The sequence below is a fragment of the Marmota marmota genome, unplaced genomic scaffold, assembly GCF_001458135.2.
Source record: "Marmota marmota marmota unplaced genomic scaffold, marMar, whole genome shotgun sequence".
NCBI lineage: Eukaryota > Metazoa > Chordata > Mammalia > Rodentia > Sciuridae > Marmota > Marmota marmota.
Window position 1 is genome coordinate 24,197,619 of NW_026000249.1, and position 13,016 is coordinate 24,210,634.

The 13,016-nt window shown below is 33.0% G+C and overlaps 1 protein-coding gene across 1 annotated transcript in view; it reads left to right on the forward strand.

Moving 5' to 3' along the window:
• Positions 1-13,016, forward strand: part of Cfap47 (cilia and flagella associated protein 47) — a 424,564-nt gene that overhangs the window by 18,809 nt on the left and 392,739 nt on the right. The window contains exons 7-9 of the mRNA XM_048796386.1: positions 1,135-1,370; positions 9,711-9,900; positions 10,617-10,830. Coding sequence (XP_048652343.1) covers positions 1,135-1,370; positions 9,711-9,900; positions 10,617-10,830 — 640 coding nt within the window. The remainder of the gene's footprint in view (positions 1-1,134; positions 1,371-9,710; positions 9,901-10,616; positions 10,831-13,016) is intronic.

The following is a 13,016-nucleotide window of genomic DNA, read 5'->3' on the forward strand; positions in this document are numbered from 1 at the left end:
TGGGGAGATGCCAGGGATAAATAATCCCCAAGGTCATGCTCCCAACCATGTCCCACCTGCCTACAATTATCACCCAGTACACCTGGTCATCCATTCAAATTAGTAATCCATCAAATTAATTAATCCACTGGTAAGGTTTCAACTCTCATAATCTAATAATTTTACCTCTAAACATAGCTGTAATACCAAATACATGAGCTTTTCAGGGGACATTAAAGATCAGAACCACTACAGTTATCTAGAAGGCCTCTCAAGCTTAATATGTGCCAAATGGAATTCCCAGTTTCCCCATAACCCCACCCTCTTCAATGTTTTCTGTTTCAGGAAATGGCAACTTCATCATTTCATTGCTCAGGCCAAAAAAATTAGTGTCATCCTTTATCACTTTCCTACATCCATTCTGTCAGCAAATCTTACTCTACCCTCAAAAATCTATCTAAAGTATGACCATTTCTCATCATTCTTCTATTCCTTTCCCCTAGCCATATTTGTTTCCTTGGGGTCTTTTTAAACTGCCAACCAAGTTCCTACCTTAGAGTATTTGTATTTTCTGTTCTTTCTGCCTAGAATAGACTTTTCTGGATGTTCATGTGATTTGCTTCCCGATTCCCTTATATTTTTGTTCAAATGTCCAAAAGAGAGGCCTTTTTAATTTTTTTTTATTTTTTAATATCTTTATTTTATATTTATGTGGTGCTGAGGATTGAACCCAGTGCCTCATGCATGCTTGGCGAGCACTTTACCACTGAGCCACAACCATAGCCTGAGAGAGGCCTTTTTGACTTTTTTACATAAAATAACATCCCGAAGACCTTGTATTCAATCTGTCTTACCCTACTTATCCTTATAGCACTTATCCTCTAATAAAAATAAGTGTATTGCTTAGTTGTTCATTATCAATATCACCTCACTAGAATGTAAAGTTTGAGAACAAGGTTTTTATATTCATTGTTGTAGACCCAAGGCCCAGACGAGTGCCTAGCACAGAGAAGGCACTCAATATTTTTCTTGAATGAAAAAATTAAATGAGCTACCTATTTCTCATCAGGTCCTTTAAATGACACTATATGTACTAAGTAAATATATTCTGGATTCCCCACTTTTTATGTTCAATAGCTATTATTGCTTTTCCAGGTGATCAATTTCAGAAAGTGGAATTAGCACTGACAGGCTCAGGACTTCCTGTCTTATTACATTTTGATCCAGGAGAAGTCCTTAATTTTACACCTTGTTTCATGGGTGAACGTTCAGACATTCTGTGCATTGTACAAAATCGATCTAAATCCCTTCCTGTGACATACCGTTTTCAAAAAACTGCACATTTTAAAATTGATCCTGAAAAGGGCAAGATAGATGAAGGATGTATCCAGGTAAGGTAATTTTTCTCTACTTTTTTTCCATATTGCTTCAAACATTTTAAGGTCTGCTGCAATGCTATGTAGAGGATTAAAAAGCACATTATTGTACCAATGTTTATAAAGTATATCTCTTATTAGTTACTTCTATTAGTTATGAACACTTTCATGTGTTGTCATGTAGAATCTATAATTAAGTACTTGTCACATGTCAGAAAAAAACATTTTCTATTCTAGGGAAGTTAAAGATGTACAAAACATAGTTATTCTAAGATTTTTTAGGGTAGAACAGAATTGTAAGATATATACAATGTCTTATGTATATGTAAGACATACAGATCTATGACATAAGAATGTAGAATATACATTAGAGCTATACCACAGTGATATAGAAACTCAGAGAACACAGCGTGATTACTTAAAACCAGGTAGAAAGGTCTTCATAGGATACCTTAAAGACTGAGAAGAATTTTGAAATTTGAAAGTGGTGATACTTTAGTCTGAGACTTGTACGGCTGATAAAAAGCAGAAAGAACACCAAGGGATTCCCATGGACACCAGAACAGCTTCTGGATGTCAGGGGCTATTTTACTCATAACTGTTATTCAGACAACTCTTTCCCAGATCCTCTAAGCCAGGGATTGGAAGGAAATGGTCTGAAGGTCAAATCTGCCTCAACGTCTGTCTTGATAAGTAGTGTTATTGGAACATAGCCACTCATTTTTTCACTTACTGTCTAGAGCAGTTTTCATGCTCCAAAGTCAGAGTTGAACAGTTTTTGAGAAGATGGTTCATAAAGCCTAATTTTTTTTTTTTTTTTTTTGGTGCTGGGGTTTGAACCACTGAGCTATACTCTCAGCCTCCCCAAAGCCTAGACTATTTAATGTCTGGTAGTTTACAGGAATAAGTTTGCCAAATCCTACTCTAAACAGTAAACATGAGTGCTTTCAGTTTCACCTTTGTTATGTCATAGTCTTTCTCCACTGCAGAGCTCATAAAGTTCTTGACGGAAGCTTTCTTTTAATTGTAATCAAGAACTATTGTATACATGTTCATATACACGTAGCTTCTATTTATATCTCTCACTACTTCATTAGTGTGATTTCCCCCATATGGATAGATTTAATCAATTTTCATAGAATAACAGCAAATGTTAAATACATTATACAAAATATTTTCTTTTGAACTCTTTCCTAGATTTTTAGTCCAAGCCTCTTTAATCCACGAAATCATTTTTTTCTTCCAAAAGCATGCATATCTATCAAAACATATCTAATAGCTATTTCCCTAATATTTTTAACCCTCTATGATTGTGGATTTCTCTAGCACATATAATTTTCAACTTAGTTAAAAATGTGAATGCAGGAAGTGTGGTAGACACTGGAGAACTGTGATGTACACAGACTAGTCAAGTGGCTTTTGACTACTTGGAAATGTGGTAAAATTATTCTTTTTAGAATAACAGCTTTATTAAAATATAATTTACATGCCATAAAACTTACACATTCATTCTATTTTTGATGTTTAATTTGTTCTTTTTAGTTACACACGACAAACTTACACATTTAAAGTGTATAATTCAGTGATATTAGCATTATAAATAATGTGCTCTAAACATTCATGCACAGATTTTTGTGTGGATATATTTTTAATCCTCATGAAATACACCTAGGAGTGGAATAGTTGGGTCATATGAAAGCTCTGTTTAACTTTTTGAGAAATTCTCATACCATTTGCCAAAGTGATACATTATTATATATTCTCTCCAGCTTTGAATGAGCATTCCAATTTCTCCGCCTCTGTGCCCACATATGTCAATGTCCTTCTTTGTTATTATAGCCATTCTAGTGGATACAAAGCAGCATGTCATTGCAGTTTTCATCCCCATCTCCCCAGTGACTAAGGATGATGAATGTCTTTTCATGTGCTATTCTTCATTTGTATATTTTCTATGGAGAAATGTTTATTCATATCTATGATGGGCAGAATAATAGACTCCTAAAAATATCCCTATCTCAATCTCAATTTCATGAGCATGTGACGGAATTCAGGTTTATGTTAGAGTTAAGATGGATAATCAATTGACCTTAAAATAGGGGAAATAGGTTGGATTGCCAAAGTGGGTGCATAAAATCAGAAGGGTCCTTAGAAGTGGAAAAGGGAGGCAAAACAAAGATCAATATTAAAGTGATATGAAATGAAAAAAAAAAAAGATGTCAGTGACCTTTGGTGGCTTTGAAAATGCAAAGGGGGACCATAAACTAAGGAATACAATGTGAGATCACCTCTAGAAGCTAGAAATGACAATTATTAAAAAATAAATAATCTAAAATAAAACAGGTTCTCCACTAGAGCTTCCAGAAGTAAATGAGTTCCACTGCCGCTTAGATTTTAGTCCATTGAGATCTGTCTCAGCCTTCCCACCTACACAGGTGTTAAATAAGAAATTTTGAGTTGTTTTCACCCAAGTAATTTTAAATAATTTGTTATAGCAAATTTAGAGACTGATACAATATCATTTCCCAGTTGTTACTTGAGTGTTCTTTTAGTTGGTGAATTAAGAGTTCTTTATGTATTCTGGATAAAAGTCCCTATTGCATATATGAATTACAAATATTCTCTTCCATTCTGATGGTATCTTTTTACTTCCTGGATAGTATCCTTTGAAGTTTTAACTTTAAGTCCAATTTATCTATTTTGTTTTATGCTTTTAGTATATCATATCTAAGTAGTTATGGAGTAACCAAAGTTACTAAGTTTTGTCCCTATGCTTTCCTCTACGAATTTTAGCTTAAACATTTAAATCTATTATCCAGTTTGAATTTGTTTTTGTATATAATGTAATTTAGAAATTCAAGTACATTCTTTTATATATAGATGTCCAGCTATCTCAGAATTTTGTCACATTCATCAAAAACCATTTGACCATGAATATAAAGATTTCTGGACTTACAGTTTTGTTTTATATATTTATGTTTATCCCTATGCCATTTCCTTTGTATATTTCTTCCTATAAGTTTGTAATTATATTTGAAATTGGGATAAGTGAGTTCTCCAAATTAGATTTTTTAAAGGGTGTCATTTTTATTAGTTTATTATAGTTATATATAATACTGGGTTCATTTTAATATAATCCTTCATGCATACAATATAATTTGCCCAATTCAGACCCCTGTACTCATTTTCTTACCCTCTTCCCTCCTCTTGTTCCCTCTTCTCTGGACTACTGGTCCTTCTGCTATTTATTTATAGTTTTTGTGGTTTCAACTTCAGAGTTAAACTGGCATCAGAACAAACTGGAATATTCTCTCTCATCTTTGATTTTTAAAATGATTTGTGAAGGATTGGTGCTAATTTTTCTTTAAATGTAATCCACTATTGAATCCATTGGTTCTGGATTTTCTTTGTTAGATTTTTTTTAGTAATCAATCTCTTTACTTTCTATAGAGTTATTCAATTTTTTTTTCTTCCTTTCTGGGTCTATTTAAGTAGTTTGGGTCTTTCTAGAATTTGCCTGTGTCATCTAGATTATCTTATCTATTGACATACATTTGATTATATTCCCTTATTCTCCTTTTTATTGATGTCACTAAAGATGATAGTGACATCCTGTTACTCAAAGCTTGGTCCTTGTCCCCAATGCCAATCCAATAATGAAAACATGGTTTTGAGAAAAAGGAAAAAGAAGTTTTATTGCTTTGCTAGCAAAGGAGACTCCTGTCCCCAAGGTTGTGGTTCTGTCCCTCAGAAGGAACAGGGGGCTTTTAAAGAGGTGATTCAAAGGTGTTCCCTGTGGGTGATGAGGAGTGTTATAATTCACTTTTTAATTTGTGAGATAGTCATTTCTGAGATCTTCTGGCACCATATCAAAGTATGAATTACTTAGTTCCTTAGTATCTGTGTTCCTGGACAGATAACTTGGCCTAGGATGGGAAAGAAAGATAATCCTGTTTCTCTAGAGGTAGGGAGAAGGAGAGGGAGAAGAGAGAAAAAAAAATGTCCATTTAAAAAATAAGTCCCAGTGGCAGAGCAGAAAGGGTTATATTCAAAGCATGAGGTGGACCACTGTTACACTTTTCCTGTATTTCATACATTTTGGTACGTTTTAGTTTTTCCTTCATCTTAAAGTATTCTCAAATTTCCTCTGTGATTTCTTCTTTGATCAGTTGGTTGTTGTTTAGAACGATATTAATTTTCAACATTTGAGTTTTTCATGTTCTCTCTCTTGATTTCTAATCTCATTGAATTTTGGTTGGAAAACATACTGTGTAGATTTCAGTACTATTACCTATTTCATGGCTTAACATAGATCTATGTGCAATGCATTCTGCTATTGTTGGGTTGGATGTTCTATAGATGTATTTTAAACCTAACTGGATTATGCCATTTTTTGATCAGAGGCCTGCTACACCCCACTATTTGGTGTCATAAAATTTCTAATCTACAAGTGACTGAAGGAAGCTGTTTATAAATGCAGAAGAGATGAGGGGAAATTGTTCTTTTCACAGGCATCTGTTAAACTTCTAGCCTTCCTGTGTGCCTCAGGGCCTGGCACAGGGGTGTTTACATTTCAAAAAGGGTGAAATCCAGACTCTAAAAAGTTATTTTACATTCCAAAAGGTTAGAGTAAGAAACCTGGTTAATTAGGTTTCCTGAAGAAAGTCTCTTAGAAAGGGAGGGGAAGCGCTTTCATTTTACAACCTGATCTGGCTTTACATCTCATTACCACAAAAATGTATGGGTATGTTAATTGGCTTGGTTGAACTATTTCACAACATATACACACATCACAATGCTAAGTTATATACCACAAGTGTATACAACTTTTGTCAATTATACCTTAATAAAATCAGGGATAATGAAAGAAACTACTGGTTTTGTAGGCAATCACCATAAGGGACCTCAATTAAGTTTGTTTTCATTTGTAAAGACCATTCCAGGAGGTTAACCTGTAGAAACTTTTCAATCATTCCAGCCAACTCCTGGAGTGGAGTGTCCTGGAGTGGAGGGAGAGTGGAAGTGGGGGTGGACCCAAATGGAGATTATAGGAAAGTTCAAACTCAAAGGACACAGCCAACTGAAGGGTTGCAGACCAAGCCAATAGCCTTAACAGTTTTTCAGTACCTCCTTAGCAAGGAGTTTAATCAGTGCCTCTACTCAGAAGTTAAATAAGCACCTAGACTAGTACATTTAGGTGGAAAACTTGCTATTAGTCTCCCTCTTGCCTTGTGGGGAGTTCTTTTTTTCCCCCTACTTAAATAAATCCTACTCTGTTCACTCTTGCCTTCCATTATTGCCTGTAGATTTTATTTTTCAATTTTTCTAGACAAGAACCCAGAAGGAAATTGGTGAAATTTAGTTTTGTCTCAAACTGATTTCAATATCAGCTTAATTTCAATTATATATGAAAATTTACTTCAATATAATTGTTTCCTCTTCCTTTGTGCTGTTACTGTCATACAAATTTATTATTTTTAAAAGCCTGTCATTTCTCTTCAATAATTGTTTTATGCATTGATTTTTTTAAATCAGATGAATAGGAAAGCATTACAAATAAAAATACATTTATGATGTTTTTTATGTATGTATATAGTTACCTTTAGCCATGCTCCTAATTGCTTTGTCTAAATTTACATAATTGTCAAGTGTCTTTTATTTCATCCTGAATGAGTCCCTTTAGTACTGTTCTAATGCAAATTTTCTAGTGACACATTCTCTCCACATGTATTGGAGATGTCCTAACTCATACAGTTTGACTGAGATTTTGGTGTGTGTGTGTGTGTGGGGGGGGGGTGTTACTGGGGATTGAACTCAGGGGCACTCGACCACTGAGCCACATCCCCAGCCCTATTTTGTATTTTATTTACAGACAGGGTCTCACTGAGTTGCATACAGCCTCACTTTTTGCTGAGACTGGCTTTGAACTCAGTATCTTCCTGACTCGGCCTCCTGAGCCACTGGGATTGCAGGGATGCATGACCACGCCTGGCTTGACTGAGAGTTTTACTAGTTACAGAATTTTGTGTTGACTTGTCTTTTTCATTTGGTATTTGAATGTATCATCACCAATGCCATCTTGCCTCCAATATTTCCATTTCAAAATTAGCTATTTATGCTTTTGAATCCTTTGTATGAGATAAGTCACTGTTTCTTGATGTTTACAACATTCTTTTTGTCATTGGTCATTGACAATTTGACTCTAATGTGTCTAGGTGTTGATATCTTTGACTTATTCGACTTGGGTTTTGTTGAGCTTCTTTGTTATACAGATTAATATTTTTCATCTAAGTTTCTGAACTTTCCAGTTATTATTTCTTCAAATTCTCTTCCTGCTCTTTTCTCTCTTCTCTTATGAAGACTTCTATTATTCATATAGCACTATACTTGATGGTGTCCCAAAAGTCTGAGATGCCTCTTTTTTTCTTCATCTTTCTCTCTCTTTTTCAGTCTAGATAATCTCATGTTTTCAAGTTTATTGATTATTTCTGGTGCTAGTTCAAATCTCTCATTGAGCTTTTTTAGTGAATTTTAAAATTTTAGTTTCTGTGCTCACTAGAATATTTATTTGTTCTTTTTAAAAAATATATTTTATATTTCACTGAAATTATCTATTTCATTAGATATTGTTCTCAATTTTATTTTAAATCTTTAGACCTGTTTTCCATTAATTCTTACAGCATATTTATAATAGATGATTTATCATCTTAGTCTAATAGGTCCTACATTTGAATTTCCTTAGGGATATTATCTAATACTGTATTGGTCATAATTTCTTGTTTCTTTTGTTGTGTCATATTTTTCTTTTGAAAACTGGGCATTTTAAGTAATATCATTTGACAACTATGAAAATTAAATTACTCCAAGGTTTACTGTTACTGCTGATTTTGTTGTTGTTTTGTTTATTTAATGACTTTTTAGACTAATTTTGTATTATTTTCTTTATCGTTTGCTGCCAATCAAGTCTCTACTCAGTTAATTAAGTCTTCATCTAATGATTGGACAGAGCTTTGCTCAAATTGCTTGAATTTACAAGTCTCAGCCTATGTCAGAAACCTCTTTGTAAGTCTGTTGAGGCATGTCTTCAAAATTTTAGCAGGTAGTTTCCAACTCGTTTTAACTTTCAATTCCTCCCTATAAGGAGTCTCAGAGTCAACCAGAGGTGAGAGATTAGAGCTATCTCAAGTTTCCCCAGGCATGTACACAGTCTGCACATGTGTGTGGCAATCCAGATACCCAGAAATATGACAGAGATTTCCAAATACAATATGAATACCTTATTCTCAAGTGTTTTTTAAATTTATATGCTTAATCCTTTCTTTTTCCATTATTAGATTCTTTTTTAAACTTACATGATGTCACCTTAAGTTGCTGTGATATTTAAAAATTGTTATTTATATATATCATTTTTATATACATGTATGTGCTTTTCTGAAGAAATCCTGGGGAAAGGGTTCTTCATGGGGAATGAGTTCTGATTCACATCAAATGAAGATGTGACCTCATAGGCTTTTTAGCCAGCAGCCGGGCAGAACAAATTGATACAAGTTCTAGAGATGGAACGTCTAGAAATCTCCAAACCCATTCTTCTCCCTTCCAATTTGCTAGGCTAATGATTTTCACAGCTACCTTAGTTGCAATGCTGTTTTTCAAGAAGACCACAAAACTGTGTTTAGGAGAATGCAATTATAAAAAGTAAAAATGCCACAAAGACTTCTATTCTCTTATAGATTCAGCAACTTTTAAAAAAAAGTACTCCCTGGAGTTTTGTATCCCTTTAGATAATTTCTGTATATCTCAAAAATAGATTTTGGCAAAATTTTTGCCAGTATTTTCTGTGGAGAAGCGGAATTTTGGAGGTTCTTAGTGTTTTTTTTTTTGGTTGTTGTTGTTGTTGTTTTGCACTGGGGATTGAACCCAGGTATGCTCAAGCTACTGAGCTACATCCCCAGCCCTTTTTATTTTATTTTTTTTTTATTTTTAGACCGCATCTCTGTAAGTTGCTTTAGAGCCTTACTAAGTTTCTGAGGCTGGCTTGAACTTGTGGTCCTCTTGTCTCAGGCTTCTGAGCTGCTGGGATTACAGTCATGTGCCACCATGCCCTGCCTTAATTTGCCATTCTTGAAGCACTTTGGTATTATGTTCTTAATTTTTCTTAGATAAATTTCCAATAATGAGTATCTTAAATATTTGTCAATGCTGAATGTTGCTAAAGTGCTTTATGTTATCATGATGAACTAGCATTCCTTGAAACTAAAGTGAATTGGTTTTCCTGGTTTGCTTTTATTTTTTTCTGAACAATAGTATATTGATTACTTTTCCTCTTCTTTTTTTCTTTATTTTATTTATTACTTTTAGAATGTGATGTGCTCATTTATTCCACATCAAATTGGAAACTTTAAAGTGAAGCAGGTGATAGATATTATTGGCCCAGTGGCAGATGAAAATTTGCAGTCTTCATCAATGAAACCGTTTTATCACATATATTTAGAATTCAATAGCATCTGCAAACCTTTCACTAAGAAAGTTGTGATGAAAATTAATCCTGGTATGCTATTATGATTTTCACCTACTTTTGATTTAGTTGTTAATGTAATATTAATATACTAATTGCTTAGCTCTATATCAAATATGACCTACTTCAGTGGTTCGTTTAGAATGTATCAAAATCCTTTAGTAGATCTGTTCAAATACATGTCACTGACCTCCATCCCAGCACTGATTATTAAATAGGTCTGTGTTGGGGCCCAAATATTTGCATTTCTACTTTATTCCCAGCAGAGGTTGTGTTCCTATTCTGAGTATCACATGGTTTAGTAACCTATATAACTTCTAAATATTTTAATGTTTCTGTTTTTTTTACATTTTATTTTTTCTACTTTGTTTACTTGAACTTATAATATAAACTAGATTTGACCATTTCATAGATTTTTCTTGCTGCTGTTTTATCCATTCCTTTATAATCTTTTATGTACTAAAACATGTAAAGTCACTGATACATAGCTGTCTTTAACCTACAAAAATTGCACTTTCATATGGATCAATGTAAATCCTTTAAGTTATCATATTTTATTTTTATGCATTATTTAAGTATTATTTTGATAAATTGTTTTGTGTGGGATAGCATATATGTTATTTCTGTGGTTTTTGAGGCTTTAATATTTAAGTTAAAACCAATTCTCTAGTATATTAACTATTACATAGCATTTTTTAAACTAAAATTCAAAGTACAATATATAAACTTAATATTCAATTCTATAAAAGGTATATCCCCTTTGATCACTAATCCCATCGGACATTTGGTGGTCAGTGATTTGGAAAATTATAAGGTCCAGGCACCTGTAGCAATGCTTCAATCAGCCAGGACACACATTCATGATCATCGAACAAATGAGGAGTCAATGAAGGATGCACTAATAGCCTTTCCTAATGACCGAGCTGCAAGTATCAGGTCTGAAGACAACCGTAAACATTTCAGGTAACATGTAATATTAAAAACTGAAATTTTGAAAGACATAATATTTAAGATGATATGCAGAGGTCTGATCAGAACCTGATATAAGAAACTAATGATGGCAATAATAATAGTAATATCTTATGAGATGGTTTTTGCATGCCACTGTATTTGCTTTATCCAACCTCTTATCACTTCTATTTATTTGCCACAAAGCGAATGGTATACAAAATAATTCTTAAAATATATCATTGACAACTCTAGAAGAACAATAGAAATGATCACCTTTGGAAATGTAAGAAATCTTCAGAATAGTCATGTTTATTAAATAGATAAATTCAAAGTTTTAACTATAAGTAAAAAAATTAAAATTGTGATTAAAAACGATTATCTTCATCTTTGTTTACACACTCAAAGACACATTTCCAATAACCTTACCCAAACTGAACTTTCCCAATAAGGTTAATAAGGAGTGTTAGACTTCAATTTAAATTTATCCAAACCTCAAAGAAATTGCTATTTTACCAATGGTTAATTAGACGTGACCAAGGCTTCTTGACATCTTTTTCTGGTCCTGAGCCCAGAAATGTTTTCAAAACTTGAAACTTTCAGAACTAGTTTTCTTTTGGGCCTGTTTGTTTGCTATGAATAGAATATCTAAACTTGGTAATGGCCCTGGAGTTTATCCACTTGTCTCTTTATCTTAGGAGTCATTAAGCTCACCTAATTTTGCAGGCATTTTCTTATAATCCCATTTGATTTTAGGGCATATTTTTGAAGCCTTCTACAGTTGGAAAAGTCTGGGTTTTTCCTATAGACTGTCTTAATAGTTTTATTTAGAAAATTCTATTCACATTTGACAAGTGTTATAAAACAGAGAAATGTAAAGATTACTCAGACTTCATTTAAAATAATTATATATTATAAATAGAAAATTGTATCTTTCCTTCTGACACATTGCATCTCCTCCTACCTTTCAGTGGTAGCTTCAACTCTTTCTAAAGCTTAAATAAATATGTGTATACAGAGATATAATGCTTTAATATAATATCAGTGTGTATTAATTAGATCATCTAAAATTGCCAGAATTTAAAAAAAAATAAAGATTAGCAGTTCATATTTTTTTCCATAGCCATATTTATTTTTCTCAAAGGGGTTTAATGAACTATTTTCACATTAATAGAAAAGACATTTAGTAGTATATTTTCTGGCTAGTAATTAGTAACTTTAAGTAAAGAAAGAAATTTATTATAGTGTGCTTTTTGTTCATTGTAATTGCTATTATATTTAATGAATTTTACCTTTTCAAATTTTGAGAAGAAAATAAAGTAAGAATTTTTGTCTAATTTTTCTTTACAGCAGTATGCCCTGTGCTTAGACCTCCATCAGGCACATAGTTGGCACTCAGTAATTTTTTAAATAAATAAATGAAATTTTTATTTACATTTTCGTTCCCATTTATTGCATTTAAAAAAAAAATCACCTACTCCAAGCTGCAAAGATACTTCTAGATGTATATTCTTTAAAGTTCTAATGAGAATTTAGATTTGTTATTAGTCATCTGCTCCTCAGGGATTTACTTCACTACTGCTTTCCATGTTCCTCCCTTTCTCCCTAGGGACCTCAGGACTTTAGATATAGGAATTATTTCTAGGTTCTAAAAATGGCAAAAAGAGTCTTAGTCTAAAGGGAAATTTAAATATCAACAACTATCTTTGAATGACTAAGTACTTTTCCTCTTACTGTATTACTCTGTTTATAGGAAGATGACTTTTAGTTTTCAACATTGAGGAATTATGGAAAATGAAGAAAACATTAATTTTTATTAATATTCCCTTGACCATGAGACTAATAGGTTCATACTGATGAGTTCATTACTGAGGGTGAGACTCTTGATTGATAAAACTTACTGAGGATTGAGGTAGACCAATGCCTGAAGGTGTAAATAATGCATTTTATGTTTTTATTGAAAATACATGGTGGGTAAAATGGAAGAGCATGAGGCAAGTTGAGTGAATATAAGGCTGATCTAAGGGCAAGAAACTTAGGAAACGTTAATCAGATTCAGATCTAGTTTCTTAAAGATTGATCTATAATCTAGAATTGTTTAAATTTCCTACTTGTCCAGCTCCTGAAAGATGGGTTTAAAGTACATACACTTACATTGCAATACCCTTAAGAGGAATTTTTTTCTTACTAGCTTAAGGAAA